Source organism: Ovis canadensis, chromosome 14 (genome assembly GCF_042477335.2).
Source record: "Ovis canadensis isolate MfBH-ARS-UI-01 breed Bighorn chromosome 14, ARS-UI_OviCan_v2, whole genome shotgun sequence".
NCBI classification, from domain to species: domain Eukaryota; kingdom Metazoa; phylum Chordata; class Mammalia; order Artiodactyla; family Bovidae; genus Ovis; species Ovis canadensis.
Genome location: NC_091258.1, coordinates 69230889 through 69256429, shown reverse-complemented (window position 1 = coordinate 69256429; position 25541 = coordinate 69230889). Strand labels below are relative to the sequence as shown.

Sequence of the window (25541 nt, the reverse complement as noted above, 5' to 3'; positions counted from 1 at the left end):
ACGAAGTAAACAAGGGGGCGGGTCCAGGAACTCCACCCCCTCGATCAAGCTGGCTCCAAGAGGCCTAGTCCTTTCTCCATATTGCATGCTGGCATCGAAGCCAAAAGGATGCCATTTTTCTCGAGGGCACGGCCAAGGCCGGCGAACTGAGGCCATGTTAATGCGGGGCAGTCCCATCTCTCTGCGGGGCGCGAAAGCAGGGTCCTGGAAGAAACGGATAAAAGAAAAGGTGAGAGAAGCTGTGCATCACAAGATGCCCTGAAGGACTCGTGTTAAAGGGATGAAACCGTCAGTTTCCCCGGGAACGGAGGAATCCCTGAAGAATTCCTAAGTCACCGTGGAAAGCGGCCTGAGCCGCCATATTGAAACTGGGCAAACTGAAGCAAGACAGGCTGCCATGTTGGCTCTCTGCCAGTCTTGGTGCTGAAGGGGGATGGGCTGGAGAGCCTATGTACGTTATGGACAAAGGATGGCTGGCTGGTTGCCCTGTCATTAATGGACATTGCTTTCCACTAGTTCTGTGGAAGAGGTTATTAGTGTGTGAGGGACGTTAGCTCGCTTGAGTTAGTATACTGTAGTCCTGAGTGTGCATGTAGCATTTTCCCCATATTTTGGGAGGACAAATCGAAATGTGGGTCTGTGTCTGAGAAAGTTGAATTCTTTCTTTCACCATCTTTCTTATGGACACTCTGCCGTCGCCAATGCCCCACTGGGGTACGGCGAAGCACCCGTGCCGCCATGTTGGTCTCCGGCGTCTGGTGTCAGGGAGGTGGAGTGTGCAAGGTGGAGGCGGGCCAAATAGACGGAAGTGACGTAAGGTACCGCCATGTCTTTTGAGGGCGGCGACGGTGCCGGGCCGGCCATGCTGGCTACGGGCACGTGAGTGGAGGCGGCGTTGTGAACCGCGGTGTGGGGAGGATTTGGCCGTCCGGAGGAGAGGGGCGCTGGGTGGGCGAGCGGCTCGTGGGAAGGGTATAGCCTGCGTTAATCAGAGGGCAGAGATCGCCCAGTGACCTCACGCTGAGCGCTGGAAAGGTGTCGGCCGTGGGAACCGTTGTGTCTGACCCTAGGCAAAGCTTGGACAGCCTTATCCTCCGGTCTCCAGACCCACTAGGATTCTTGACTTAGGCGTGGACCATGTCCACAGGGTCGGGGGGTTACTCGGTGAGGCCGCGGGGCGCCCCTCACCCGTCCAAAGGCGGGACTTCCGGTCCTGGCCCCTACCTGGGCGGGATTTCCTGTGTGCTTCCTAGTGAAGTGGGTCTTTACCTGAGCCCCCGGACCAAGTAGCGAGTTCTGTGAGCGGTAGAGAAGGACCCCGGACATTCACCTGCCCCGGGCCACAGGGTGCATCCCCGAGTTCCTCCCACCTTGGGCCGGGGAAGGGGTTTACTTCCAGTTTGACAGGTGATGGGGGGGGGGACTTCGCTGGCATGCTAGCATCCTTCATTCCTTGGGAGACTTTTCCTCTTTCCTCATCTCTTCCTGGAGTCGCTTTCCTCACCTCACCCCCCACCTCATCCTAAAAAGCCAGTCGCCTTACCTGTCCGTTCCCCCTATGGGGGACAGGTCCTACCTCCCTCTTTCCGTAATCTTCAGTTCAGTCGCTCAGTCGTGTCCGACTCTTCCCTAATCTTAAATACCTGTATTTGGAGGGAGAGGGGGTCTTCCATCTATCAGCTCCGTGGAAGATAACAGGACTTCCTCTGGAACCTGAAGGGGTGGGAGACTCTCCTGGGGTGGGGGGCGGTACTTGGCTTGGTTACTCTCCTTTTAGGTAACCAATGCCAGAGACACCCCCCGCCCCAAGATCCCCAAGCCTTGGCAGAAGGGTCTGCGTAAGTCGGTCTCCTCCTCTTTGAGGTATGTGTGGGGCTCTCGTGACCCGCTCACTCCCACTTGACTCTTTCCAGGTCTTCCCAGGCTCTCGGAGTTTGATCTGCTCTCATATCTCCTCTAGGAGAGGAGCCATACCTTGGTGTCCCAAGGAAGAGCCCCCTGGCCGGGCATTACCAGGCTGTGCAACCTTGGGCCACTCACTTTCCTGCCCTGAGCCTCGGTTTTCTCCATCAAGTGGGACCCAAGGAGTGGCTGTGAGACCCTGGATACCTCCCAGTTCGGTTGGGCTTTGGAGCCCGTCAAGCAGACCACAGTTTCTCTTCTCTTCTGCCCTTTCTAGCTGTGCGCCTCTGGCCAGTGCCTTAAGCTTCTGAGCCTCACTTTCCCCTTCTGGACTACGAAGTCATAAATCTTTCCTCATAAGATTGGCAGGGTGGCATTTAGGATTAAGAACAGGTTCTGGATCCAGGATGACCGATCCAGGTCCCAGCCCTCCATCTCGGTCAAAACATTGACCCCAGTCAAGACATTGAGTCTCCCCCAGCCTCAGTTTGCAACTGTAAAGTGGGATGATCGTAGCTCCACCCTCACAGGGGTGGTGAGAGGGCGGCGTGAGGCTGGATGACAGGCTCAGGTCCTGCCTGGCCTGTGGGAGGTGCGGCATAAACTTGCTCCCAGGTCTGTGCGGACTGGCAATGGTTGTGCTCTCACTGCATGTGGCTTCCGGCAAGGGCTTTGGACTCCGTGAGCTTTGACTGTTACATTTGTGAGGTAACAGCTCCCACCTTTGTAGGTCAGGTAGGAAGGATCATGACCGATGCAGAGTCCCTGCACGGAGCAAGTGCTCAGCAAACTGGTCTCTCTGATCATGAGTCACAAAGAGGATTCGAATTGAAATCTAACTTCTATGACCCTGGAAGGCTAGATCACAGTCCTGCTTGAATCCCTCCAGTGAGGAGGAGCCTGCTGCCTCTTTGGGAAGGCTCCTCAGCTGCCTAGCAGCCCTAGCTCAACCACTGGTTTACAGGGAGAGAACAGTGAGGCACAGAGAAGGCCGCTCAGTGGTCCGAGGTCACACAGCAGTCAGGGCAGGAAGTCAGGCTTCTGGTCCCTTGTTCTCCGCTTGTAAGAAGATGCATCCAAGCAGGTCATCTGCTTAGAGCGAACTTGTCCTGGGGACACAGATCCCTGACCTCGGGTGGCTTATAGTCTGATGGAGGAGGCAGCCAGAGGTACAGCTGTCACAAGCTTGTGTGACAAGAGCTGTAATGGAGGTAGCTGAGGGCACTGTGGGTCAAGGGGAGGCATCTGATCCATCTTGAGGGATCAGGGGAGACTATCAGAGGACCTGCTGGAAGTGCAAGGACGTTGTGGGCAAAGCCCAGGTGCAGAAAGCAGCCGGCATCCCATTTTCTGCTCAACCCCAGCTTTCTGAGACCTGCCATGTGCCAGGCAAGGCTGGTGTCTCAGAGGTGAATCCAACAGGCCTGCCCTCGAGGGCCTCCCGCACTGGTTGGGGAAGTGGATGTGGATCCATCCGAGCAGTGCTCCCAAAGGGATCTGGGCTAGAATGGGGATCGTTCAGACACTGCAGGAGCCTGTGGATGGGGAGGGGCCGCCCCGAGCTAGGGGTGGGTGCAGGAGTGACAGGTATACAGAGGACAAGTGCTCTAGGCTTGGGGTGGGGGTCGTTTACCTGGACTTAATGGCTTGGGCCTCAGGAGTCTGGAAGTATGTGAGGCCGGGGCAGGCCTTCCGGTACTGGGCTGAGGGACTGTGACCTTGTCCAGGGGGTGCTGGAGCAGGGTCAGCTCCGGGGGTAAAAGGACCCCCCCTCCACCCCTCAGCCCGGGGCCTGGGTGCCTACTGGACTGGAGGCTGGGGCCATGGTGCAGGGCAGCACAGTCCATCAGAAATATGATCTGAGCCGTGTGTCTAACTTCACGTTTTCTATGAGCCACATTAAAAAAGTAGAAAACAGATGAGATTCACTTTTACCCTCTTATTTTACTTAGCCAGCATAAATAAACGTCATCATTTCAACATTTAATAACTTCAGATTGCTCATGAGAGATTTTACATGCTACCTTTTTGTGCTAAGTAAGCCTTGACAGTCCGGTGTGGATTTCACCTTCTTGGCACGTCTCATTTTGGATCAGTTACATCTCAAGTACTCCTCAGTCACGTGTGGCTGATGGCTCCTATGCTGGACAGGGCAGGGCTAAGAGGACAGTCGGGGGCTGAAGGGACAGGGTGAGGATGCGCCGCGGGCCCAGGACAGGGCCCGGAGGTCTGGATGGAGAGGAGTCCTGCAGAAACGGAGGGCAGGGGTCAGTTTGCAGGGGGAGATGAGCTCAGCTGGGATCAGGTGGTGAGCGGGGCTGGGCGTGGAGTCCAGGGCCTGGTGGACACGTGGGGCTGGGTGGACAGTGAAGTCCGCTGGGCCTTAGCCTCCTTTGTCCTGCTCTGCCCCTAGGGCGCGAATGGCGTCGGGGCGGCCCGAGGAGCTGTGGGAGGCCGTGGTGGGGGCTGCGGAGCGCTTCCGGGCCCGGACGGGCACGGAGCTGGTGCTGCTGACAGCTGCACCACCCCCGCCACCCCGCCCGGGCCCCTGCGCCTATGCAGCCCACGGCCGAGGGGCCCTGGCGGAGGCTGCCCGCCGCTGCCTCCACGACATCGCCCTGGCCCACCGGGCGGCCGCCGCAGCCCGCCCCCCCGTACCCCCACCAGCACCGCAGCCGCCCAGCCCCGCGCGAAGCCCACCCCGGCCTGGCCTTGCCAGGGAGGAAGACGAGGAGGACGAGGACGAACCCACAGAGACGGAGACGTCTGGGGAGCGACTGGGCGTCAGCGATAATGGAGGTGAGGCAGCAGGGGCCGGGGTGGCTCTTAGTCAGTCGCCTCCTCAGTGGGCTTTCCCGGAGGAGTGCAGCTTGCTTGTCCTGTGGGCTGGCCTGTGACTCACTCTGTGATCTTGAGCGAGTCATTTCTCCTCCCTGAGCCTGGGTTTCCTTTCATCATTTCCTGGGACCAGCTCTGCTGGGGGGTGCTGGGTACAGAGAAAGCCCACTCAGGGCCTTTTCTGTAGGTACTGCAGGCCTGGCCAAGGAATTAAGAGCCCTGGCATGAAGCAGTGCCCTGTGGAGGGCGTGGGGCGGGCGGGGAGGGAACCTTCTGAGCTGGGAGTGTGAGTAGGACAGGACTTGTTTGCAAACTTGGGGTGCCTAATGCCAGTGAGAGCAGAGACAGGAGTTAAAGAGGGTCAGGGGTACAAGCAACAACAGAGGGTGCAGCTGGCTGCAGTGGGGGAAACAAGAGCTTGGATGCTTTCCAGAGACTGGACTGTAACATTAGGGTTTTGAAGAGTGAGTAGGAGTTCTCCAGTGGCGGGTGGGTGGAGGGCTTAATTAAGTAGTTACTCACTTGTTACTGTTACTACCAACAGCTGACTTTCTCACTGTTGCTGGACAAACCCATGGGGTTAAGGGCTCAGGCTGTGAAGCCAGGTGATGTAGGTTCAGATCTTTATTAGAGGTGAGACTAAGGGCAAGTAAGTTCATCTCTGCACCATCGGTCCTGGTTGTCAAACAGGGATCACAATCATCTCGTCTTCCTCTCAGCCTATATTTTGAGTCAGTTCATCCCAAGTGAATCTTACAGATATTGTGTTCATCCAACCAGTTGTTTTCACCCAGGGAGATACCAGATAGACAGAAACTAGATTTATTTCTGCCGAAGCCCAGCCAGATAACCAGGGGAAAGGTGTGCGAGGCCCGAGGCTTATTCCCGAAGCCCCAAGGCTTGCGAGGGCCTGGCCAGTGCAAGGGACAGGGAGGTAGTGGCAGTGGCCGCAGTCCAGAGTGCTCAGAGCGCAGCAGGCACCAAGTGGCCGGGCCTCTGACGCCACCCACAGGACTCTTCGTGATGGACGAGGACACCACGCTGCAGGACCTACCCCCCTTCTGTGAATCAGACCCCGAGAGCACGGACGGTGAGTGTTGCAGGCTGTCCCCATCACCGGAGTGGGGGGTGAGGGCAACTGGGATCAAGGCGAGGACAGAGCCTGGAGTCCACACTCTCTCCCAGATGGCAGCCTGAGCGAGGAGACTCCCGCTGGCCCCCCAGCTTACTCAGTGCCCCCGGCCTCAGCCCTGCCCACACAGCAGTACGCCAAGTCCCTGCCCGTGTCCGTGCCCGTCTGGGCCTTCAAGGAGAAGAGGACAGAAGCTCGGTCGTCTGATGAGGAGAACGGGCCGGTGAGGGGCAAGTGGGGGAGGCAGGGAGGAGGGTGTGGGGAAGGGCTCAGAGGCGTCTCCTCCAGGAAGCCCTCAGACATGGATGCCACATTTCCCAGGTTTGATCTGCCCCTCCTTCTCGCAAGGCTGGTTCTCGGGCAGAACCCTGCAGCTTTTAACTACACTGTAGCCTTGTAGAGAGGGAGCGGCCTCTCCTTCCCAAAACAGCTCTGTTAATAGAATACCTGATCTGGGCAGGGCGCAGGTGTTTTGGTGTCCCCTCCAGATGGGGAAACTGTGGCTCAGCGGGGTCAGATTGCTTTCCGCCCCTACCCCTCATATTTCTGGCCCCTCCTGGAGTCTGTGCCATCTCCTTTGTCCTCCATTCCTCCCACACCATCCTACACAGATTCCTGGGCTGGCCTGGGTGGGTCCTCATCGCCCACCACTAAAGCTCTGAAGCAGAAGGGAAGCCGAGGCACTGAGGGTGCACGTGACTTCCTGAGACTCAGCTGGGATTGGAACCCCGCTTCCATTTGGAAGACAGCTCTGGAGGGAGGAGGCCTTGGGTCCTGTGGTTCCCCTTCCCTATGCCACTCAGCGGCCCCCTTTACAGACTGGCAGGGTTCACTGGCTGCTGCCATCCTTGTTTGTTGGTGGAAACATAATTAACTGAATCTCTGAGGCCTGAGTGCTGGGTCCTAGGCTGGCCTCCGAGAGGGCCTGAGTCCGGCTTCTGTCTGTGGCCTCTCTCACTCTGCTGGGCGTCAGGCCCAGCCGAGGGTGACAGGGCCCGAAGGAAGGTAACACTGGGTGCTAGGGCTGCAGGTAGAATGAAGACCCCTCATTCTAGGTGCTAGGGCTGGCAGGGAGAGGGCTCCTTCTCTCAGCCCTGGCGACTCGGTCGTTCAGCTTTCTTTAGCAATCACTGTGGTGATTGGCCCACACCCTGCTATCTGCCCCATTTTTCAGAGGGGAAACAGAAACCTAGGGAGATAAAATCCCTGTTGACAGCTAGTGGCTGGCAGAAGCCTGATTGGAACATGACTGAGTCCCAAACCTGGTCCTCAGACATGAGACTCTGGGTACACACAGCCTTGATGGTCAGCACCCAGGCAGCACTTCCACTCTGGAAGGACGGCATGAGACAGGCTGCTGTGCGTGCACAAAGGACCAGGCTGAGAATGCGGGGAGGAGAGGGGCAGGAAGGCTTCCTGGAGGAGGTGGTGCCTTAAGTTGGGTAGCAGAGCCCTAAACGGAGCAGGACAGGATGAAGGGCCTGCCAGGTCGTAGGCGTCGCAGGGGCAAAGTGCTAGGAGAGGACCTGGAACCCTGAGGTGCAGGCTCTGACCCCGTCCGTGTCGCCGTTCCCACAGCCCTCCTCGCCGGACCTGGACCGTATCGCGGCGAGCATGCGCGCATTGGTGCTGCGGGAGGCCGAGGACACTCAGGTCTTCGGGGACCTGCCGCGGCCACGGCTCAACACCAGCGACTTCCAGAAGTTGAAGCGGAAATACTGAGGCCCAGGGAGCTACCCGGCCCGGCGTCCGTCCCACTCCTACACTACACCCCTGCCCCGCCCCCGGGGCCCGCCAATCCGAGTCAGATCCGGGACCGGCCTCCCACCCCCCGGGCCACCAGGATTGACCAGTCCCTGCAGATTCCCGCCACCCTTCCAGCCCACGACGACAACTGCGCCGCCGAGCTGGGCCTATCCAATTTCCGAATTGGGTCTGTCTGCTTGCTGCCCAGCGACAGTTTTTCTAGTAAGGAATTGGCTCTCTCCGCGACCGGGGCGTGGCTAATTCGCAAGGTGTTGGCTCCATCCCCGAAAGAGTCAAGCTCCAGGATTGGGTAATCGTCTTCCCCTTCAGCATAGCGAATGGACAGCTCGTTCACTTGATTGACTTGAACACTGTAAAGGGCTTCACCAATCTCCCGAGAGACTCAACAACCCTTCTTGAGTTCCCCCATTTGATTGGCTCTAGCCTCCTGGGGGCGTAGCCAACTCCTCATGTGCCCAGGATTGGCCTGTGGTGTTAAATTTATGTTCTTTACACTACTGGGGCAGGGGTTGATTTTCGCCGAAGTCCCGACAATTGTCCCTCTGGCCCCTTCAGGGATGGCCTGATCCGGTTCTTGCGTCTGACACCCTCTCATTGGTTACATCCCACAACTGCCTGCCAATCAAACCCGTCCTTGCATCCAGGACGTTACCAGCTCCCGCCCCTCTCCCCCACCCCCACAGGTGCCTTAAAGGGCTCTCGTCCACCCAAGGTGGGGGGCAGGGGGCCTCACTCTCCGGCCCTGGCGTAGGGGAGAGAGTCGGGGGTGGGGATTGGGAGTTGGGAGGGGCGCTCTGAGATTAAAGAGTTTTACCTCTGACAAATGAATATGAAGTGTGTTCTGGGTATTCATTCACAATTTTTCGAAGCCAAATGAGCAGGTCTCATTGCTTCTCCACGCAAAGTTGGGAATTGAACTCGTCCCCATTTCACAGACAAGAAAAGGTAGATACACAGGGTGGAAGAAAAGATTCCATTCCTGTGTGATAGTGGAATCCCAATCTTCAGGGCTGTAAATTTCGGAATGAGAATAGTTTTGAGTCGGTCTCCTGAGCCCACATGCTGCTGTTGCTAAGTCGCTTCAGTCTTGTCCGACTCCGTGCGACCCCCATAGACGGCAGCCCACCAGGCTCCTCCATCCATGGGATTTTCCAGGCAAGCGTACTGGAGTGAGGTGCCATTGCCTTCTCAGCTGAGCCCACGTAGTTCCCAGGAAAAGCCAGGAACCCCCAGCTGAGGCCGGGTTTCGGACTAAGACAGCTGGAGGTAAAAGAACAAATGGCTTCTGGTCTGAGGAGGCAAAGGCGGAATCCCCGTCTCCCATCAGATCACCACCGATGGAATGCTAACAACAGACAAGACTTCAACAGGGTAAACTATTACCTAGACACCTTTACAAATTATTTACATGTACTAACTCAACGTTCCTTGTAACCCCACAAAGTGGAAACGATTATCCTCACACTAGATGAGAAAACTGCAGTACTGCTGTCTCGGGGGATTTCGTCAACTGACAATAACCTTAAAGAGAATTTCCTCCCGCTGTAACTATCTCCGGCAAAAGAAATGAAACAAAACTTCAACGCGGAAAGAAAATCTGTGAGCATGGAATCCACTCCCCTCTACTGGCCTGAGTCTCATACTGCAGCAGAGGAGATGAAGGTCAGAGCTGCAGAAGTACCGCAGGGTTCCTGGGCCTGAAGGGGCGGGGCTTATGCTGCAGCTGCGCCAATGCCCCGCCCACTTCGGTAGCAAGAGTCATTTCCGTGGGCGGAGAGACAGCAGCCAGCCGAGTCGCAGGCACAGCGCCTCCGGCAAGACGTCCCCGGTCGGAAGTGGCGAATGAACCAAGCGGTGGGCAGGGGTGAGCGTGGGGCCGAGGCAAGAGCGCGAATTTTTCGGCCTTTGCCCTGGAAAGCAGGGTCGAGGCTCCCAGAGGTAGAGTGGGGCGTCGTCGCCTGGGAAACCGAACTATCCTGAGGCCGATGAGTGGGTGGGACTTCCGGAACCTTTAGCGGAAGAAAGGAATTCCTAGTGGAGACGGCGGAAGGAGGCGGGACTTCCTGTAGCGACTGAGAGATGCCACTCAAACCTGTTTCCCTATTTCCCCTTAGGCCGACTCCCAGAATGGCCAGGGTGGAGGCCCAGGGTCGCCTGTGGCTGGAGAGCCCCGCTGGGGGAGCGCCTCCCATCTTCCTGCCCCCAGGCGGGCAAGCTCTGGTCCTGGGCCGGGGACCCTTGACTCAGGTTACCGACCGGAAGTGCTCCCGAAACCAGGGTAGGCGGGGCGGGGCCTGAGCTGGACCGGGTGGTGTGGCGTGCTTAAGGAGCGGGAACACAGGCAGTTGGAAAGATAGACAGGAGGGGATATGCTTGGCCACCATGCGGAACTGTGTGGTGCGGCCAGTCCCGAAGTTGGTAGGTGCCCCCTGTGGAGAGCACAGAAAGAAAAAGGGTGCTTGACCTGGATTTAGCCAGACACCTTGAACGGGAACGGATGGAGTCCATCCCGAGACACTTGTCACTGGGCAGAGAAGGATACTCACAAGTTGCCGCGAAGACTTGAATGAGGCCACGACCCTTGTTAAGCAGAGAGCCGGTTCTGTGGAGAAAAGTGCATATTGCTAAGCAGAGATGGGTGGTAGCGGGCCAAGCCCGGAATCTGCATCTTGTCAAGGCCCTACATTGTCAAGGAGAAGCCATTTCTACACAGAAAAATACCTGTTGTCTCCCTAGGCGAGGACTAGTGTCCCAGGCAATTGTAAGGCCTTTATCTGGCTCCTGCATGTCAAGGAGCGAGCCAGTCCTACTTAGAAAATAAACTGCTTCCTCCTGCCGAATGGGTGCTGTGGCCCCATCCTGTGGTTTGAAGCGGGGCATGCTCCCCAGTAAAGAGAGAAGCAGTCACCCAAGGATTCAGATGCTGACTCCACCCCTTCAATCTTCAGTGGAGCTGGTCGCTGACCCTGAGACTCGGACGGTGGCAGTGAAACAGGTACCGATTCCTTAATAAGAGGCAGCAGGACTGGGGGTGAGGATGGAGGGTACGGAGAATTGTCACCCAGCGGGGAACGGGCCCAATTGGGAAAATCAGACTGGGAGGGGAACAGGTGTGGCCCGCTGCAATCGGGTAAACATTGATCCCCGTTTAAATTGGGTAAGACTGGACGAGGCTAATCTTCCCAGAGCCTGATTGGCGGTACACGATGAAGAGGCGGGACTCAAGGGTCTGATTGGCTGGTGGAGAAAGGCGAGTCCTTTTTCGGGTTATTTGATTGGAGAAGGTTGTCGGGGGTGGGGCCAGCTCCAGTTACCGCCTCTCTACAGCTGGGAGTTAACCCCTCAACTGCCGGGACCCAGGAGCTGAGACCGGGTTTGAAGGGCGCTCTGAGGGTGGGGGACACGCTGTATTTGGTCAATGGCCTCCACCCGCTGACCCTGCGCTGGGAAGAGGCCCTCACTCCAGAATCCCAGCCAGACACTCCACCCAGCACCCCTCCTGTGACCCGAGAGGGAGAGGAGGAAAATGTTGAGCAGCAGAAAAAGCAGATAAGGAAGTCATCCCCTGGCTGGGAGACCTTCGAGAAGCTGCTGGTGTTCACAGCACCTGGTGTGAAGCCTCGGGGCAAGGTGAGGCCCAAGCTGAAGACAGCTCTAGCACAGTCCAGTCAACACCCAAACAAAACTTAGCTCATATTTGGATTTTCATGGTTATTAGTCCCCTGAAGTGAAAATAGGCCATGGAAGGAGGCTGGGTCGGATACAAAACCCATTTTAAAGATTGAAATACTGAGGGGCTCAGGAGGAGTGGGAGGTGGTAGAGAAGATTTCACTCTCTGCTGTCCGGGTGTCATCCTGTCCTTACAGAACATGGGTAGGCCAGCTGTGACTCGGTTTTCCCATCTGTAAGGGGCGGGCGCTCATAGTCCCAGCTTGCAGAATTGACGCGAACCAGCCTGCGAGCTAGGTGGCCCAGAGGTGTAACAGTGCTGCTCTTTTTTCTGGGTGACGCCAGGTGGCTGGTTTTGATCTGGACGGGACCCTCATCACCACACGTTCTGGGAAGGTCTTCCCCACTAGCCCCAGTGACTGGAGGTGATTGAAGGCAGTAGGAGAGGGTGGTGAGGTGCATCCGGGCCCCAGGTCACCTTGCGCTTCCTCGCCCGCACTAGGATCTTGTACCTAGAGATTCAGCGGAAACTCCGGGAACTGGCCGCTGAGGGTTACAAGGTGTGTACTCCGTAGGGGCCGGCTCACAAGGCGGGCCCGGGCCTGATGAGGAAAGGCCGGGGTGACACCCCATCTCCTTCACAGCTGGTGATCTTCACCAACCAGATGGGCATCGGGCGCGGAAAGCTGCGAGCGGAGGAGTTCAAAGCGAAGGTGGAGGCTGTGGTGGAGAAGCTGGGGGTCCCCTTTCAGGTATGGCTGCATGGGAGGCTGAAGGACTATGTAGAGGGACAGAGAGGCTGAGACAGAGGCCAGAGATTGTGCGGTGGGCCAGAAAGGAAACAGAGACCCGGGGAGAAGGTGTGACATGGTGAGCCAGTTGGAGAGTGGATGGGGGCCCCGGGCGTGGTTATGCTGACAGATGCATTGCAAGCGGTGCTCACCTTGGTGAGCGTTGGCGTAGTGTCCTTGGGATTCAGGTGCCTTTGTAGGACTCTGGGTGTCAGAGCAAGAGTCAAGGACGGTGTCTGACCCCCGCCCCACCCACAGGTGCTGGTGGCCACGCACGCAGGCTTGTACCGGAAGCCGGTGAGCGGCATGTGGGACCACCTGCAAGAGCAGGTGAGCCTCCGACTCCCAGGGCTCCCTGCCCGCCTGCCCACTCCAGGTCTCTGCTCCATGACCTTCCCTGTCACCCCCTCCCCAGGCCTGGCCGCCTCAGTTTCTTTGCTATCATGTCCTGGTGCTGGTGGCTGAGGCCAATGCTTTTAAACTCGGGAAACCAGAGTGGTCCGGAGAGAAATCACCTGTGGATTCATTCATGGGTTTGTTCTTCAGAACAAACAAAGCTTCTTGAGCTGAACGTATTAGTGGACAAGACAGACCTGCCTGCGCCCGGGTGCTCCTGGGCTAAGGAGGGCGCGGACGATAAGTGTGTTGACCGATGTGTAAACAGTGAGGGAACGGCCGGGTGTTGATTAAAGGCTTAAAGGTGGTGAGTGAGGGAGCCGTGTGTCATCTAAGGAAAGAGCAGAGTAACGGCAAATGCAAGGATCTTGAGATGGATGGAGTCCGGTATTTTCGCGGGCAGGGAGGAGGCCTGTGTGGCTACCGCTGAGCTGGCGAGAGGGCGAGTGCGAGGTCAGACTCTGTGGGGTCCGGGGCCGCGTCAGGTGGGAGCGGGCGCCCTCTGGCGGCCGCTTGTGGAACAGGCGGTGAAGCGGCTGAGAAGTGGCTGAGGTCTGAGAGGCTAGAGGTCAGGCCTAGGGCGGGGCACCGACAGAGCGACCTCCTGGCGGAACCTGTTAGTGCGACAGATGTGGGCTTGGGTTCCTTACTGCCTGTCATGTGTCCCTGCCCAGGCCAACGAGGGCGTGCCCATTTCCATCAGGGACAGCATCTTTGTGGGAGGTAAGGGCCTGGGGCTGGGGGGGTGGGTGGGTGCTGGGCGCTGATGCGGATGGGCCGCTCCTAAGGATACTGGTGGAGACGGGGCTCCGTGTTCCAGACGCAGCGGGACGCCCAGCCAACTGGGCCCCTGGGCGCAAGAAGAAAGACTTCTCCTGTGCAGACCGCCTGGTGAGTGCCCCACCCGGTCCGGACACTGGAGCCCGCCCCCACCCCACCCCACCTGACTTGCTCCCTCGCCCCCCCAGTTCGCCCTGAACCTGGGCCTGCCCTTCACCACACCAGAGGAGTTCTTTCTCAAGTGGCCTGCGGCCCGCTTCGAGCTCCCAGCCTTTGACCCGGTGAGGCCTGCAGGGCTGGGTGGGGGGCACACATGGATGGGGCCCTTTGAGCTCGAAGCCTTTGACCCGATGAGGCCTGCGGCGGGGACGCACAGGGATGGGGCCAGGTTTCTCTCATCTTGTCTGTCCCTCCCAGAGAAGCATCGCCCGCTCTGGGCCTCTCTGCCTCCCCGAGTCCAGCTCCCTCTTAAGCTCAGACCCAGAGGTGGTCGTCGCCGTGGGATTTCCTGGGGGTGAGACTCCCTGACCCCCAGAAGCCCCAGCCCCTCTCCGACTCCTCAGGCCCCACTCACCCTGCGCCCTTCACAGCCGGGAAGTCCACCTTCCTCCGGGAGCATCTCGTGTCAGCCGGATACGTCCACGTGAACAGGGTAGGACGTGGTCTTCAGTGCCCCCCCAACCCCTAGACGGCTGTGCTTTCTGACTCTCCATCACTCTGCCTCGGTGTCCCCCCGCCGGCTCTGGGTCCCTGTGCCCCTGGGTGTCCCAAGCCCCATCCTTGATCTCTCTCTCTGGGTCTCCAGGACACTCTGGGCTCATGGCAGCGCTGTGTGACTGCATGTGAGGCGGCCCTGAAGCAGAGGAAACCGGTCGTGATTGACAACACAAACCCCGACGTCCAGAGCCGGGCCAGGTACTGGGGTCCCAGGGAAGGCCCCTAGAGGGCGGCTCCAGGCCTTTTACCAAGCTCCCCATCCTCCCCTCCCCAAGGTACATCAAGTGTGCCCGGGATGCGGGTGTGCCCTGCCGCTGCTTCCTCTTCAGTGCCACCTTGGAGCAGGCGCGCCACAACAACCGGGTGAGTGAACCCCCCGAGCCCCTCCAGCCCCCAACACCCCACCAAGCCCTGGCCTCACCGGCCCCACCTCTGCCCCCGCAGTTCCGGGAGATGACAGACTCCTCCCACATGCCCGTGTCCGACGTCGTCATTTACAGCTACAGGTGGGGGCCGCAGGGTGAGGTGGGGGGACATAGGTTGAGCCCAATGGTTGGGTCTCGCCTCTAGCCTGCATCCTCTGCCGCCAGGAAGCAGTTCGAGGCCCCCACGCTGGCCGAAGGCTTTGCAGCCATCCTGGAGATCCCATTTCAGCTGCACGTGGTGCCGCAGCTCGAGCGGCTGTACCGCCAGTTCTCAGAGGGCTGAGCCACCCTGCCCTACTGGCCCTCGCCCCTTCCCACAATAAATGCTATTTCTCCTAACTCTTGGCCACCATTTTGCTGGAGAGAAGGGTGGTTCACCCAGCCAGGCCAGCAGCACAGACCCGTTGGGCCCAAGGTACCAGGAAGGTGCTACTGGGGACTCTGCCCCCCTGGGGGGCCTCTGCCTCTCCTGGGTTGGAGAGGTTTATGGTGGTGGCAGCTGGAACTTGCCTGGCCCTGCCTCGTGTCTGCTTCTAGCTGAATGAGGCCCGTGGAAGCCACAGGGCAGGGAGGGCAGCCTGGGAGCAGCTGCAGGAAAAACCCTGGAACACTTGGAGCGGCAGGTACTGCCCAGGCTGGGCAGCTCTGTGCACGGTGGCACCCTCTCCCAGCTCAGGTGAGAGTGGCCCGGCCTCTCCAGAGCCGGGAGTCTGAACAGAGCCAAGTGGCCGGAGGGCTTTTAAAAGACTTTATTGGGGAAACGTACAGGGTGGGGGCTGTCCTCGGAGACATCTCAGGATGTGGTCCTCCATCTCGCTGGGCGGGCGCAGTCCCCAGAGGCCCCTGCTCAGAAGCATCTGACCTGCGGGGAGGGGGCAGAGGGACTGGGTGGGCGGCCCCCGCACCCCACCCCAGGCCGGAAGCCTCCCGGGGGCTCAGCGGGGGCAGGCGGGCCTCTCCCTCTCTGGTCTCCTGGAGGCCAGGGTCACACCACCTCCCAACCGCAGGCGTGTCCACGGGGCCCTCCTGCCCTAGGCCGGCTGCCACTCACCAGTCTTCGCAGGGGCCTCATCTGTGACTCCTGGAGAGGCCCGGCCCCGGGGGGGGCCCACTACCCCCCCATCTGTGGGGAAGGACAGCACGGAGGAGTCAGCCTTGGGCCGAGGCGGGGAGGGGAGAAGGGGCGTGGCGAGGGGGGCCCTTACCCCTCGCTGCTGCTGCTCCTGCTCCAGGTTCCGCTGGAGCACCTGCTGCTGGTTGGCGATGACACGCCGGATGCCATTGACGAAATTGCTCTGGTCGTGAGGGATGAGGCCGATGAAGATCTTCTTCTCCGAGGAGTACAGGAGCATGAGCACGCGCACCTCACAGGAGGCCTTGTAGGAGAAGTGCACGCAGCCAGCCTGGCAGTGCAGAGCACGGTCACGGCTGGCCCTCAGCTCACTCCTCCCCTCGAGAGCCCGCGTCCAGAGGACAGAGCGTTCCGGGCCGTCCCCAGGCCTGTCACCACTCCCACAAGGGGACCCAAGACAGAAGCACCTGCCCAAGTGTCCTCCCAGCATGCTCTGGTGATCCTGTGACCCCCCACACCGGCCGGGCGAGCGCCCAGGACCAGCCATAGCCGTGACACACAGCACCACACACAAGCCTCCCCACGCTAGGATAGAGGCGGCGGGGCCCCAGGGCCGCCTCCACTGGGAAACCCTAGAGGCAGCCAAGAGCAGGGAGGCTGGGCAGGCGACGCACCCCATGGCTCAGCATCACAGCACCCACAGGCACCAAGCGCCTCCCGACCCATCTCACAGGATCCTCGCCCTCTGCAGGCCTGGGGGTCACTGTCCCTGTCTCCCAGGCTGAAAGCTTGAGGCCCCACTGGGTCTCAGAAGGGGCTGTGCCACCGTTGGCTATGTGCCATCACAAGGGGTCACTGGTGACAGGGCCAGGGGAAGGCACTTCCAGCACCCACCGGGGCCAAGAGCCTGCAGGGGCTCACAGGAAGGCCTCTGAGGGAACTCTGAGCTCTTCAACTCTTCATCACAAAAGGCATACACAACCAGCCCCTCAAAAGCATGAAGGCACAACTATGACGCCTTCAGCTGATTTAGAAAGAAATGCTGAGCTGGGGACAGCGGGACCCGGTAGAGCAAACACCCAAAGGCGGACAGGGACAGCTGTGGCTTCAGGAGCCCAGGAGCCCGAAGCCCTCACTTTCCAGACAGACAGACTGAGGCCTGCAGAGCAGAGGAACCAATCGAGACACGCAGCAGATGAGCACCGGGGGTTTAAGAGCGCGGGCTGGAGGCAGATAGACCCCATCCCAGGGAAGGGAGAGGACACGGGTCAGGTTAGAGCCTGGGAGCAGGGGTAACCCCGACAGCACAGGAGGAGCCAGAGGCCCAGCACATGCGGGCACAGCCTCTGAGCCTCAGTTTCCCCATCTGTGAACTGGGGTCAGGACAAGTGAGGTCCAGGCACACCTCACTGCATGCTTCCCCACGGCCGGTTCTGGGGGAACCTCCCCTCTGCCTCGTTTCGGCTCCTGCGCCCCGAGCCGCTCTATCTGGGGTCGTCAGCCCGGCGCGGGCCCCGCATCACTCACAAAGCCGTTGTCCATGATCCGGCACAGGCTCTTCAGCGTCTCCAGGTCCTTGGTGAAGTGGAACTGCACCAGGCGGGAGTTCCGGAAGAGCGGCACCAGAGTGGTCTGCAGGGTCCGGGGGCAGCTCCATGAGGCCACCCGGTAGCCACACGGCGACCCCCCACCTCGCCCCAGCTCTGACCCCCTCGAAGCCAGGCCTGCAGCACCCCGCGCCCCTCCCCGCTCACCAGGAGCTGCTGCGGGATGAGCTGCATGTACAGTTTCCGCGGCCACTGCTCGGTCCTCCTGCAGGGAGGCGCCCGCGGGTCAGGAGGCGGGGCTCTCGCCAGCCCCGCTCCTGCCTGCCAGCCCCGCCCCCTGACCGCCACTCACAGGATCTCCCCTTGGTTCACGTAGATGTGCGAGGGCAGCCACCGCTTAGACCGGCTGTGGGGCTCAGGCCTGGGCTTTTGGGGGGAAAAGGGTCAGGTCAGGAATGGGAGGCGGCCGGGGTCAGTGACAAAGCACTGGTCCCAAGGTCCCCTTGACCTCACCTCCTGCCACTCCATGACTCCGCTCCACGCCAGGAACTTGTTGTTGACGATCTGGACGGGGCCCGCCACGCCGCCAGGTCCCACTGCCTGTGGCAGGAGACAGGTGGGCTGGTGCCCCAGGCTCGCCAGAGGAGCCTGGGAACCTGGAGGCTGCCCCAGGGCCCAGCCCTGCCTCGGACCCCTTCCGGGCTAGTGTTTCCAGGCTGCCCACAGGCCTGGCGACTCCCCAGCACTGGCCCAGCCCCGCTGCCCCCATGCCCTCAGCTGGGACACTTTCAGGTGAAGGGGACGCTGTGAACCGCTGGTGAGGTGGAAGCCATGGCGCGTGCACACCCCGCCCGCCAGACTGCTGTGCCAGCAAGCCCGTCCAGCTCCCGACGGGCCCTGCAGAGCCTCAGGGCGAGCGGCAGCCGCGGGGCACACCTGCTTCCGGGTGGTGATGACCTGCCGGATGGCGTTGACGAAGCCGCTCTGGTCGTAGGGGATGAGGCCCATGAAGATCTTCTTCTTGGACGAGTACAGCAGCATGAGCACGCGCACCTCGCACGGGGAGATGTGCGGGAAGAGCATGCAGCCCGCCTGCGGGAGGGGGGACATCAAGGGGCAGAAACCCAGGGCCGCTGCGGCCTGAGACCCGCACCTCGGTGTCGCCCCCACGGTGAAGCTGGGGTCAGGATGGGCCCCACGTTGGGGGGTGAGGGTCCTGAGAGGGCTCCGTCTCCCCTGCCCCACCCCCCACCCCAGGCTGGCCCTGTCCCTGGAGCCTGGGCCCAGTGGACGGAGGCCACCACACCTGGGGGAGACAGCAGACTAGAGCCTGTGAACAGACCCAGCTCTGCGTCCTCCTAGCTTTGACCCAAGGCGAGTCACCTGTGCACCTCAGTTGCCCCATCTGCACAATGGCATAACAACAGTGCACACAGCAAGTGCCACATAAACGCCTGTTGCATGAGAAGCTACTGCCTCCTGGGTTGGACTACAGGAGAACCTGAGCCTCACAGGCGTCCCTGTCCCCACTGGGGTGGAGCAGGCGCTCTCAGCAAACAGTGCTGAACACAGGGGTGACCAGGCAGGAGAAAGACCCCACACTTGTCACAATCCCAAGAGGAAGGGGAGGGCCACACAGCACCCCCTGAAGACCGTAGCTGGGAGGCAGGCTGTCCCAAAGGGGACCAATGACTGGGAGACCTCAGAGCGGAGCCCTCCAGGCAGCTTCCCTTAGGCAGCCGCTGGAAACGTGCCCACGCCAGCTGTGTCTGAACCCTGACTCTTAACAACCTCACCAGCTCGAGTTTACTGAGCATTCACTGCTCTCAGACCACTGCCTCGGTTTTACAGAAACGCCCTGGCTCCCCGCAGGGGACTGCAGATGAGGACTATTCCCTGCTCCAGCTCTTTCCCGTCACCCCCACTTCCAGGTCCCTGCCAGGGGCTGCGGCCCCAACAAGCTCCTGGCTCCCCGGGAGGGTGGGCCCAGGCCCCTCCCTTTGCTCCTGTGTTCCATGCCTGCCCCGGCCTGGCCTGGTGGAGGGCTGGGTTCCTCTGCTGTCCCCTCTAAGCAGTGAGACCCCAGTTCACAGGGACGGGGGATGTCCCCGGAGGTCTCCCAGGACCCTGCCACCCACCTCGATTGTCCCAGCAGAGCTCTGCCTACCACTTTACTTGATCACCACGGTGTTCCCAGGGCCTCTGTCCCCGCCCGCCCCCATTACCCCTGCCCACTCACGAAGCCGTTGCCCATGACCCGGCAGAGCCCCTTGAGGGAGTCACAGTCTCTGTTGGTGAAGTGGAACTGCGCCAGCTGGGAGTTGCGGAACAGGGGGCCCAGGGTGGTCTGGGGGCGACATGGGGGCAGCAGGGTCAGGGCTGGGCAGGTGCTCATGGCCGGGGTGGGCGGGCAGGCGAGGGTGGGGTCTCACCAGCAGCTGCTGTGGGATCAGTTGCATGATCAGCTTCTGCGGCCACTGGTCAGTCTCCCTGCAGGAGGAGAGGGTCAGGGGGGCGCACCCCCTCCGCCGCCCACCCTCGCACCCTGCCCGCACTCACAGGTTCTCTCCCTGGTTCACGTAGGCCTGGCAGGGAAGGGCCCGCTTCAGCTTCGCGGTGGAGTCCGAGTAGGGTCTGCGCTTCTGTGGTGGGGGCAGAGGGGTCTCTGGACACGGCCCAGCTGTGCAGGCTGGCTGCCCACCTGCGGGACCCCTGAATCAGCCCCCACCCCGCAGACTCCCAGGGTGCTGGCCGCGGGCACTCACCTCCTGCCACTCCAGGACGCCGCTCCAGGCCAGCAGCTTGTTGCTGAGCCGGTGCTCACCGACGGCCAGGCCCCCGAGGGCGAGTCCAGGTGAGGAGGGTCCGATGGGGCCCAAGGCCCCGAAGACCCGAGCACCTTGCTGTGGGAGAGGGGGAAGTGACTGAGGAGCTGCCTCTGACCCACCTCAGAAGGGACACCCCAACCTCCAGAACCCAGGCCCCCTGTGGCAAATCGCCCCGGGCAGTCTCCAAACCCTTTCTTCCAGAGCTGAGACTCGGACTGGGTGGCCCTCACGTCCTTTTCTGCCCGGCCCGCCTGTCCTCTCAACGCTGGTCCCTGAAAGCGACCAGCTGCTTCCCCTCCAGCCTTTGCTCGGGCCAGGCTCTGCCATGGCCTGCCATGCCCTCCCCTTCAAGAGATGCGCCCCACTCATCCTCCCAGGATCATCATTTTGGGTCCCTCTATTGAGACGCGCGCGGCTCAGAAGCAGTTCTCTGGGGCTCCAGAGCCGCCTCAGAACACCCCACGATGCACAGCCAGACTGGGCTCTGTGTGGCTGGCACACCAGCTTGCCCCATCTCGCCCAAGCACAGAACTCTTTTCCACGGTTCCCCTGGCCCTGGAGACAGAATCCAGGCTCTCCTCAGCTCCCGCCAGGCGGGCTCCAGCCCTCCCTCACGCAGCCCAGGCTGCAGCCACTTCAGGCTGACCCTAGGGAGGCGGGAGGAAGCGAGCGGAAGCACAGCGAACAGAACTCTCTGGGAACCGGGAGCCAGACAACAAACGGAGGGTCTCCCAAACACAGTGACTTGAGAGCGTCTGCAAAACACCAGAATGCTGGCAGAAGAAAGCCAAGCAGGACACATCCTGCTCTGGGGCACTGTCCAGTCACCTTTAAACACACACACCAAGAGCATCTCAGAACAAGGGAGAGTTTTGGACTGCGGGGCAGCAGGAAACTCTCGGAAACCTCTCTAGTAGGTGCCTCCAGGCAGCCAGAAAAAAAAAAGTGGTTATTACTTTTCATCTTACTACTGAGTAATTTTTCCAAATTTCCTATAAAGCACACAGGTGTCTTCTGCCCCAGAATATGAGGCAGGAAAAACTATATTTCGCAAGAGCTTAAAAGGCAAAGAAATCTGAGCAAGCGTGTTCTCCATGTAGGCAGGTGGTTCTGGGATTCAGACAATCCAGTGACATCAGGAAGAAAGGCAGAGAGCTTCCCGCTCTAAGAACATGGTGGTGTGTGTTCCTGAGATGGAGATAGACTGCATAGGCACCACAGCCAGAGCCCGTACCATCCAAGAAACTAGTTAGATCACACAACTGGCACCCAGACAAACGCACTTAAGGACCCAGGTAACTCGAGCACCAGGGACACCTGCTATATTTCTTGTCATCAGACTAACCACGTTTTAATCTAGGGGGTGAAGATCAGAGCAGCTTAAGCCCAGGTCTCACCGAATGCAGGATGAGCATCAAGGTGGAGGGTCACCTTTAAGGACTAGACCTAAATGCAATCCTAAAAGGAAACCGCACATCTGGACAGGCGTGTCTGTAAAACCTGGCCGTGCCTCCCACATGTGTTTTGCTAGTCACTGCACAGGAAGCCTATTTAGTACTTGGAAAAAAGATGAAAGCCTTAAGACGGACGTTTAAGGACCCAGGAGACGCTTGTGAACAAGAGGCCATGAACGCTAAGAAACTGGGAAGCAATGGAGTGAAGGGTAATGTTTAAGAGCAGAGAGGTGTTCAGAGTCCGGGCATCTGATTCTAACATCAAGGAAACCTGCTTAAGGCTGGTGTGCAGCTGCCACAGGTCGCCGCCACGTACAACGGTGAGGCAGGGTATTTATTAATTAGCCCCAGGTCAGGGTAAACGGCGCATCTGAACAAGCGTGTCACGGTTTAGCTGTGCGTGTTTTTAAACGTTGGGATGTGTGAATTTACCGCCCCAAAAACCTTAGGAAGATTTTTGAGAAGTATGTACAGGTTGTGGGTCTGGGTAAGCGTGTCTAACTTAGCGTCCCTGCGAAGCTATGTTTATGCTTAAGATCTGGGCTTGCCGCGATCAGTGGGGACATCCCGCACCTGGGCAAGCGCGCAAACGAACCCGGGCACACACGCCACGGGCGCCCTGCTGAACGCCCCCGGGGGCAACACCTGGGCGCCCGAGTGCGAGACGCGGGGCCCCTCGCCGTCGCCCCCCGCCCCTCCCCCATCTCCAGCTTCCCAGCGCGGGGAGAGCAACTTTCCAATTGGAAAAACAACAGTACACGCCGACCGTCCGCCCGCCCCCCACCCAGCGTTCAAATCAGGCCGCGGAGTCAGCAGTAATTTGAGCCCTTGCCGCCCCCGTACCCCACCCCCGCCACCCCATCCCGAACGCGAAACAAAGGGGAGAGCCCGGCGCGTACCACCCAGGGGGTTTCACGGGGGAAGCGGGTCCCAGGCGGGACCACCCTTCGGGTCACCGGAGAAACCCCCGAGGGGGTGGGAGCCGGGGACAAAGACGCCAGCCCGGGGGAGGGGCAGGCGGGGGCGGGGCCGTGGAAAGCTCTGGAAAAAGGGCGGGGGGCTCACCATGGGAGGGGCCGAGCGAGCCCGGATCCGCGGCGGCTGCGGGCCCCGAGGGCTGGCCGGCCAGGAGCGCGAGCGGGCGGCGCGCGCCGTGAAGGGCCGCAGGGGGCGGCCTCGACCCCCGAGGGGGCCCCCAGCGCCGGAGCGGTGCGGGGCGCGGCGCGGACGGACCATGGCGGGCGCGAGCCGAGCGGGCTGGGGGGCTGCCACGGGCCGCACGGGGGGCTGCAGGCTGCGCCGACTGAGGGGCGCGGGCGCGCTGCTCCGGGGGAGACGGGCCGGGCTGTACCAAGCGCAGGGGACGCGCCTCCGGAGAGGGGTCGCCGCGGCCGAACCACTGCGGCGAGCAGGGGAGCGCGGCGCGTACCAACCGCGTCCGCGAGGGGGCGTGGCCGGGGCGTACCAAACAGGGCCGGGGGGGGGCCAGGGAAAGGGTGTGTGGGGCGGGGAACTCGGCAATTGGACGGGGCCATGGGCCGCACGCGCACGAAAGGGAGGGGCTGAGAGGACGTGAAAGAAACCTCAGGGGGCGGGGCTGGGAGGCCACACCGAAGGGAGACGGGGCGGGGAATGAACGTAGAGGGTGATACCAAGCGGGTTCCGGGCCTGGGAGGGCATGCCGGGCGGCGGAACCGGGAGACTACGTCGGGACGCGTCAGAAAGAGAGGGAGGAAGGAATAATAGGCCTGGAGGCAAGGGAACCGACCTAGAGGTTCGGAAATACGGATCGTTCCAGAAACTCAGGAGAGGACTTAGGGTTTCAAGGCAGTGACGTGGCCAGGCGGGAGAGGGACCACAACTCCCAGCGGCCTCCGCGCGGCTTGGGCGGAGCGGGCGGTCCCACGGCTGTGTACCCATTGGCTCCCGCTACCTAGGCTCCGCCCGCCTGCTTCTACTTCTCCTTGCCACTCGACTCTCAGCGCCATTCATTGATTCGTTCATTCACTCTCCGATTAAAGGACTGCGTATTCACATGCTAGTAGTTGTGTATAACATTTCTTGCTTCAGTTTCCTTGTTTCTTAAATGTGGATACTAGCTAACCCTAAAATGGCTATGAGAATCAAATGAGTTGATAAACTATTAGATCGGTATTTGGCACAGTGACGACCTAAATGATAGTTTTTCTCCTTTTAAAATCATTATTAGTGCCATTTCCAGTTCTGTGCTGGGCATCAATTGTGGTGACCAAAGAGACCAGCCCCACTGGAGAAAATAAATAATCGCATTCTGTGATATATTACAAATAGAGCGAATGGGATGATGACCGTGAGAACTCAGGAAAGTGATCTTTAGGCAGCCTGCAAGTCCACATAGGCTGCAAGAGTGTGCTAAGATGGGACCAGCCAGGGCGCAAATCCTGAGAATGGAAGGAAAGCAAGGGGCGGGGGGTGGAGGTGGGGGGGTGGGGGGTGGCGGCGCGGTGCAGCACGACTGGAGCAGAGTGAGGGTGAAGGGGAGCTGAGGAAGCAGAGTGGCCAGGTGCCACAAGCAGGGTCCTATAGCCTCGCGATGGAATTTGGATTTTAGTCTCACTTTGCTGGGGAACCATTAAAAGGTTTTTATCAAGGAAGGGACAAAGTCTCATTTACATTTTAAACAAATCATTCATAAATGCAGAGTCATGCCCACAGTGTCTCTGCAAGTCTACAGAAGCCGGATCCAGAGTCACCTCTCAGAAGACAGCAGATGGAAAAGTCAAAGACATGGAAAGGAGACTCAGTTTGTTCTTGTAGACTATTTGCAATTCTTACCATATGCAAACTTTTGAAATAGTAACATCTTATTTTTAAAGATCCCTCCAGCTGCTGTGTTGAATATGAGGTAAGGGCTAGTGGAGCAGGAGGGCAGATAGGAGACTATGGCAATAAGCTAGCTGAGAGTCACAGGTGGCTTAGATCACAGGGAGTGTGGCCACAGTGGAAGTACGCACTTTCACAGTTTATTTTCAAGCTGAAGCCCAAAGGACTTGTGCGGGGAGTGAAAGTGAGAGGGTGAAGTGATTTCAAGAGTTTTGCTTGTACAGAGGTGTCATTTCGTGAAAGGGAAATGACTATGGGAGGAGCAGGGTGGGGTGGGTGGAGATGGAACTCCAAATCTAACCTGGATTGGGGCCAAATAGGGAATCGCTACTCTCTGGACCCAGACTGCCAGCTAGATATCAACAGCTACCTCCAGAGGCCTGACTATGTCAGGAGACCCCACTGCTGGCAGTAGGAAGGAGAATCGTAGGGGAAGAAGTCCCCTTCTCCTCCTTAATCTATTTCTGTTTCTAAGAGGTACATTTGCAATGTTGACTAAACAGTGTAAATGAGGGGAGGTCTAGAGATACCACTTTGAGAGCCTTCAGTGTTTCATGAGAATGAATGACATCATGAGGAGGTGTGTGTGTACAGAGACTGGGATACTCCATCCCTTTAGAGTTCAGATCTATGAGGAGCAATCAGATGGGAGGAGAAGCCCCAGGTAAGGTCATATTGGAGCCCCAACCTGAGCCCCAAATCTGACCTGGATTGAGGCCAAATAGGGAATCACTACTCTCTGGACCCAGACAGCCAGCTAGATATCAACAATTACCTCCAGAGGCCTGACTGTGTCAGGAGACCCCACTACTGGTAGTAGGAAGGCGAATCGTAGGGACAGAAGTCCCCTCCTCCTCCTTAATCTCCCTGAATCCTCAGTTCTCACTATTCTTAGTACAAGCCATTGTGATCTCTTGCATGGGTAATAGCCTTCTAACTCTTGTCACCTTGACTTTCATTCCACTCATCAAAAGACGCCAGTGAGACTTACTTGGTGGCACAGTGGATGAGAGTCCTCCTGCCAGTGCAGGGGACACAGGTTTGATACCCGTTCGGGGAAGATTTCACAATGCCGCAGAACAACTGAGCCCGTGCACCGCAACTACTGAGCCTGCGTGCTGCAACAACGGAAGCCCACACCTAGAGCCTGTGTTCTGCAGCGAGAGGCCACCGCAGTGAGAAGCCTGTGAGCTGCAACGAAGAGTAGCCCCCGGCTCACCTCAACTAAAGAAAGCCCGCACAAAGCAATGAAGACTCAGTGCAGCCAGAAATAAATAAAAATAGAAAAGAAAATGTTTTTTTAAAAAAATACTCCAATGGCTTCCAAGTGCCCTTAGAATTAATTACAAACTCTTCCTCT

General features: G+C 59.3%; 3 protein-coding genes and 1 long non-coding RNA gene across 12 annotated transcripts; 2 read left to right on the top strand and 2 right to left on the bottom strand.

Annotated features, from left to right (window-relative positions):
* Positions 1-11: 11 nt before the first annotated feature.
* Positions 12-8467, top strand: AKT1S1 (AKT1 substrate 1). 6 transcript variants are annotated; one of them, XM_069551291.1, is made up of 5 exons: positions 12-229; positions 4316-4701; positions 5753-5830; positions 5926-6095; positions 7451-8467. In XM_069551291.1, exons 2-5 carry the CDS (start codon positions 4323-4325, stop codon positions 7592-7594), a joined length of 771 nt encoding a protein of 256 aa, XP_069407392.1. In that variant the 5' UTR covers positions 12-229; positions 4316-4322; the 3' UTR covers positions 7595-8467. The 6 variants fall into 6 exon arrangements, with proteins under 6 accessions (XP_069407392.1, XP_069407390.1, XP_069407394.1 ...); XM_069551289.1 differs by lacking the exon at positions 12-229 and adding an exon at positions 802-879; XM_069551293.1 differs by lacking the exon at positions 12-229 and adding an exon at positions 836-948.
* Positions 8468-9001: 534 nt separating this feature from the next.
* LOC138419101 (uncharacterized) lies at positions 9002-10805 on the bottom strand. Its single transcript, XR_011248853.1, has 3 exons — positions 10361-10805; positions 10186-10241; positions 9002-10068 (listed from the first exon to the last, which is right to left on the bottom strand). It is a non-coding gene; the product is annotated as an uncharacterized lncRNA (long non-coding RNA).
* Positions 9371-14757, top strand: PNKP (polynucleotide kinase 3'-phosphatase). 4 transcript variants are annotated; one of them, XM_069551287.1, is made up of 17 exons: positions 9392-9503; positions 9754-9917; positions 10588-10634; positions 10967-11269; positions 11655-11734; positions 11812-11869; positions 11954-12061; positions 12359-12430; positions 13171-13219; positions 13317-13387; positions 13465-13557; positions 13694-13790; positions 13867-13928; positions 14082-14191; positions 14269-14356; positions 14438-14499; positions 14584-14757. In XM_069551287.1, the coding sequence occupies exons 2-17, from the start codon at positions 9767-9769 to the stop codon at positions 14699-14701; spliced, it is 1569 nt and encodes a 522-aa protein (XP_069407388.1). In that variant the 5' UTR covers positions 9392-9503; positions 9754-9766; the 3' UTR covers positions 14702-14757. The 4 variants fall into 4 exon arrangements, with proteins under 4 accessions (XP_070145401.1, XP_069407388.1, XP_069407383.1 ...); XM_069551282.1 differs by having other exon boundaries at positions 9395-9577; XM_070289300.1 differs by lacking the exon at positions 14438-14499 and having other exon boundaries at positions 9371-9503; positions 14564-14757.
* Positions 14758-15152: 395 nt separating this feature from the next.
* On the bottom strand, positions 15153-23354 carry PTOV1 (PTOV1 extended AT-hook containing adaptor protein). Its single transcript, XM_069551288.1, has 13 exons — positions 22385-23354; positions 19803-19940; positions 19597-19679; positions 19470-19527; positions 19277-19384; positions 17974-18129; positions 17551-17637; positions 17390-17463; positions 17245-17302; positions 17018-17122; positions 15624-15821; positions 15470-15541; positions 15153-15280 (listed from the first exon to the last, which is right to left on the bottom strand). The coding sequence occupies exons 1-12, from the start codon at positions 22553-22555 to the stop codon at positions 15530-15532; spliced, it is 1248 nt and encodes a 415-aa protein (XP_069407389.1). The 5' UTR covers positions 22556-23354; the 3' UTR covers positions 15153-15280; positions 15470-15529.
* Between the last annotated feature and the right edge of the window lie 2187 nt (positions 23355-25541).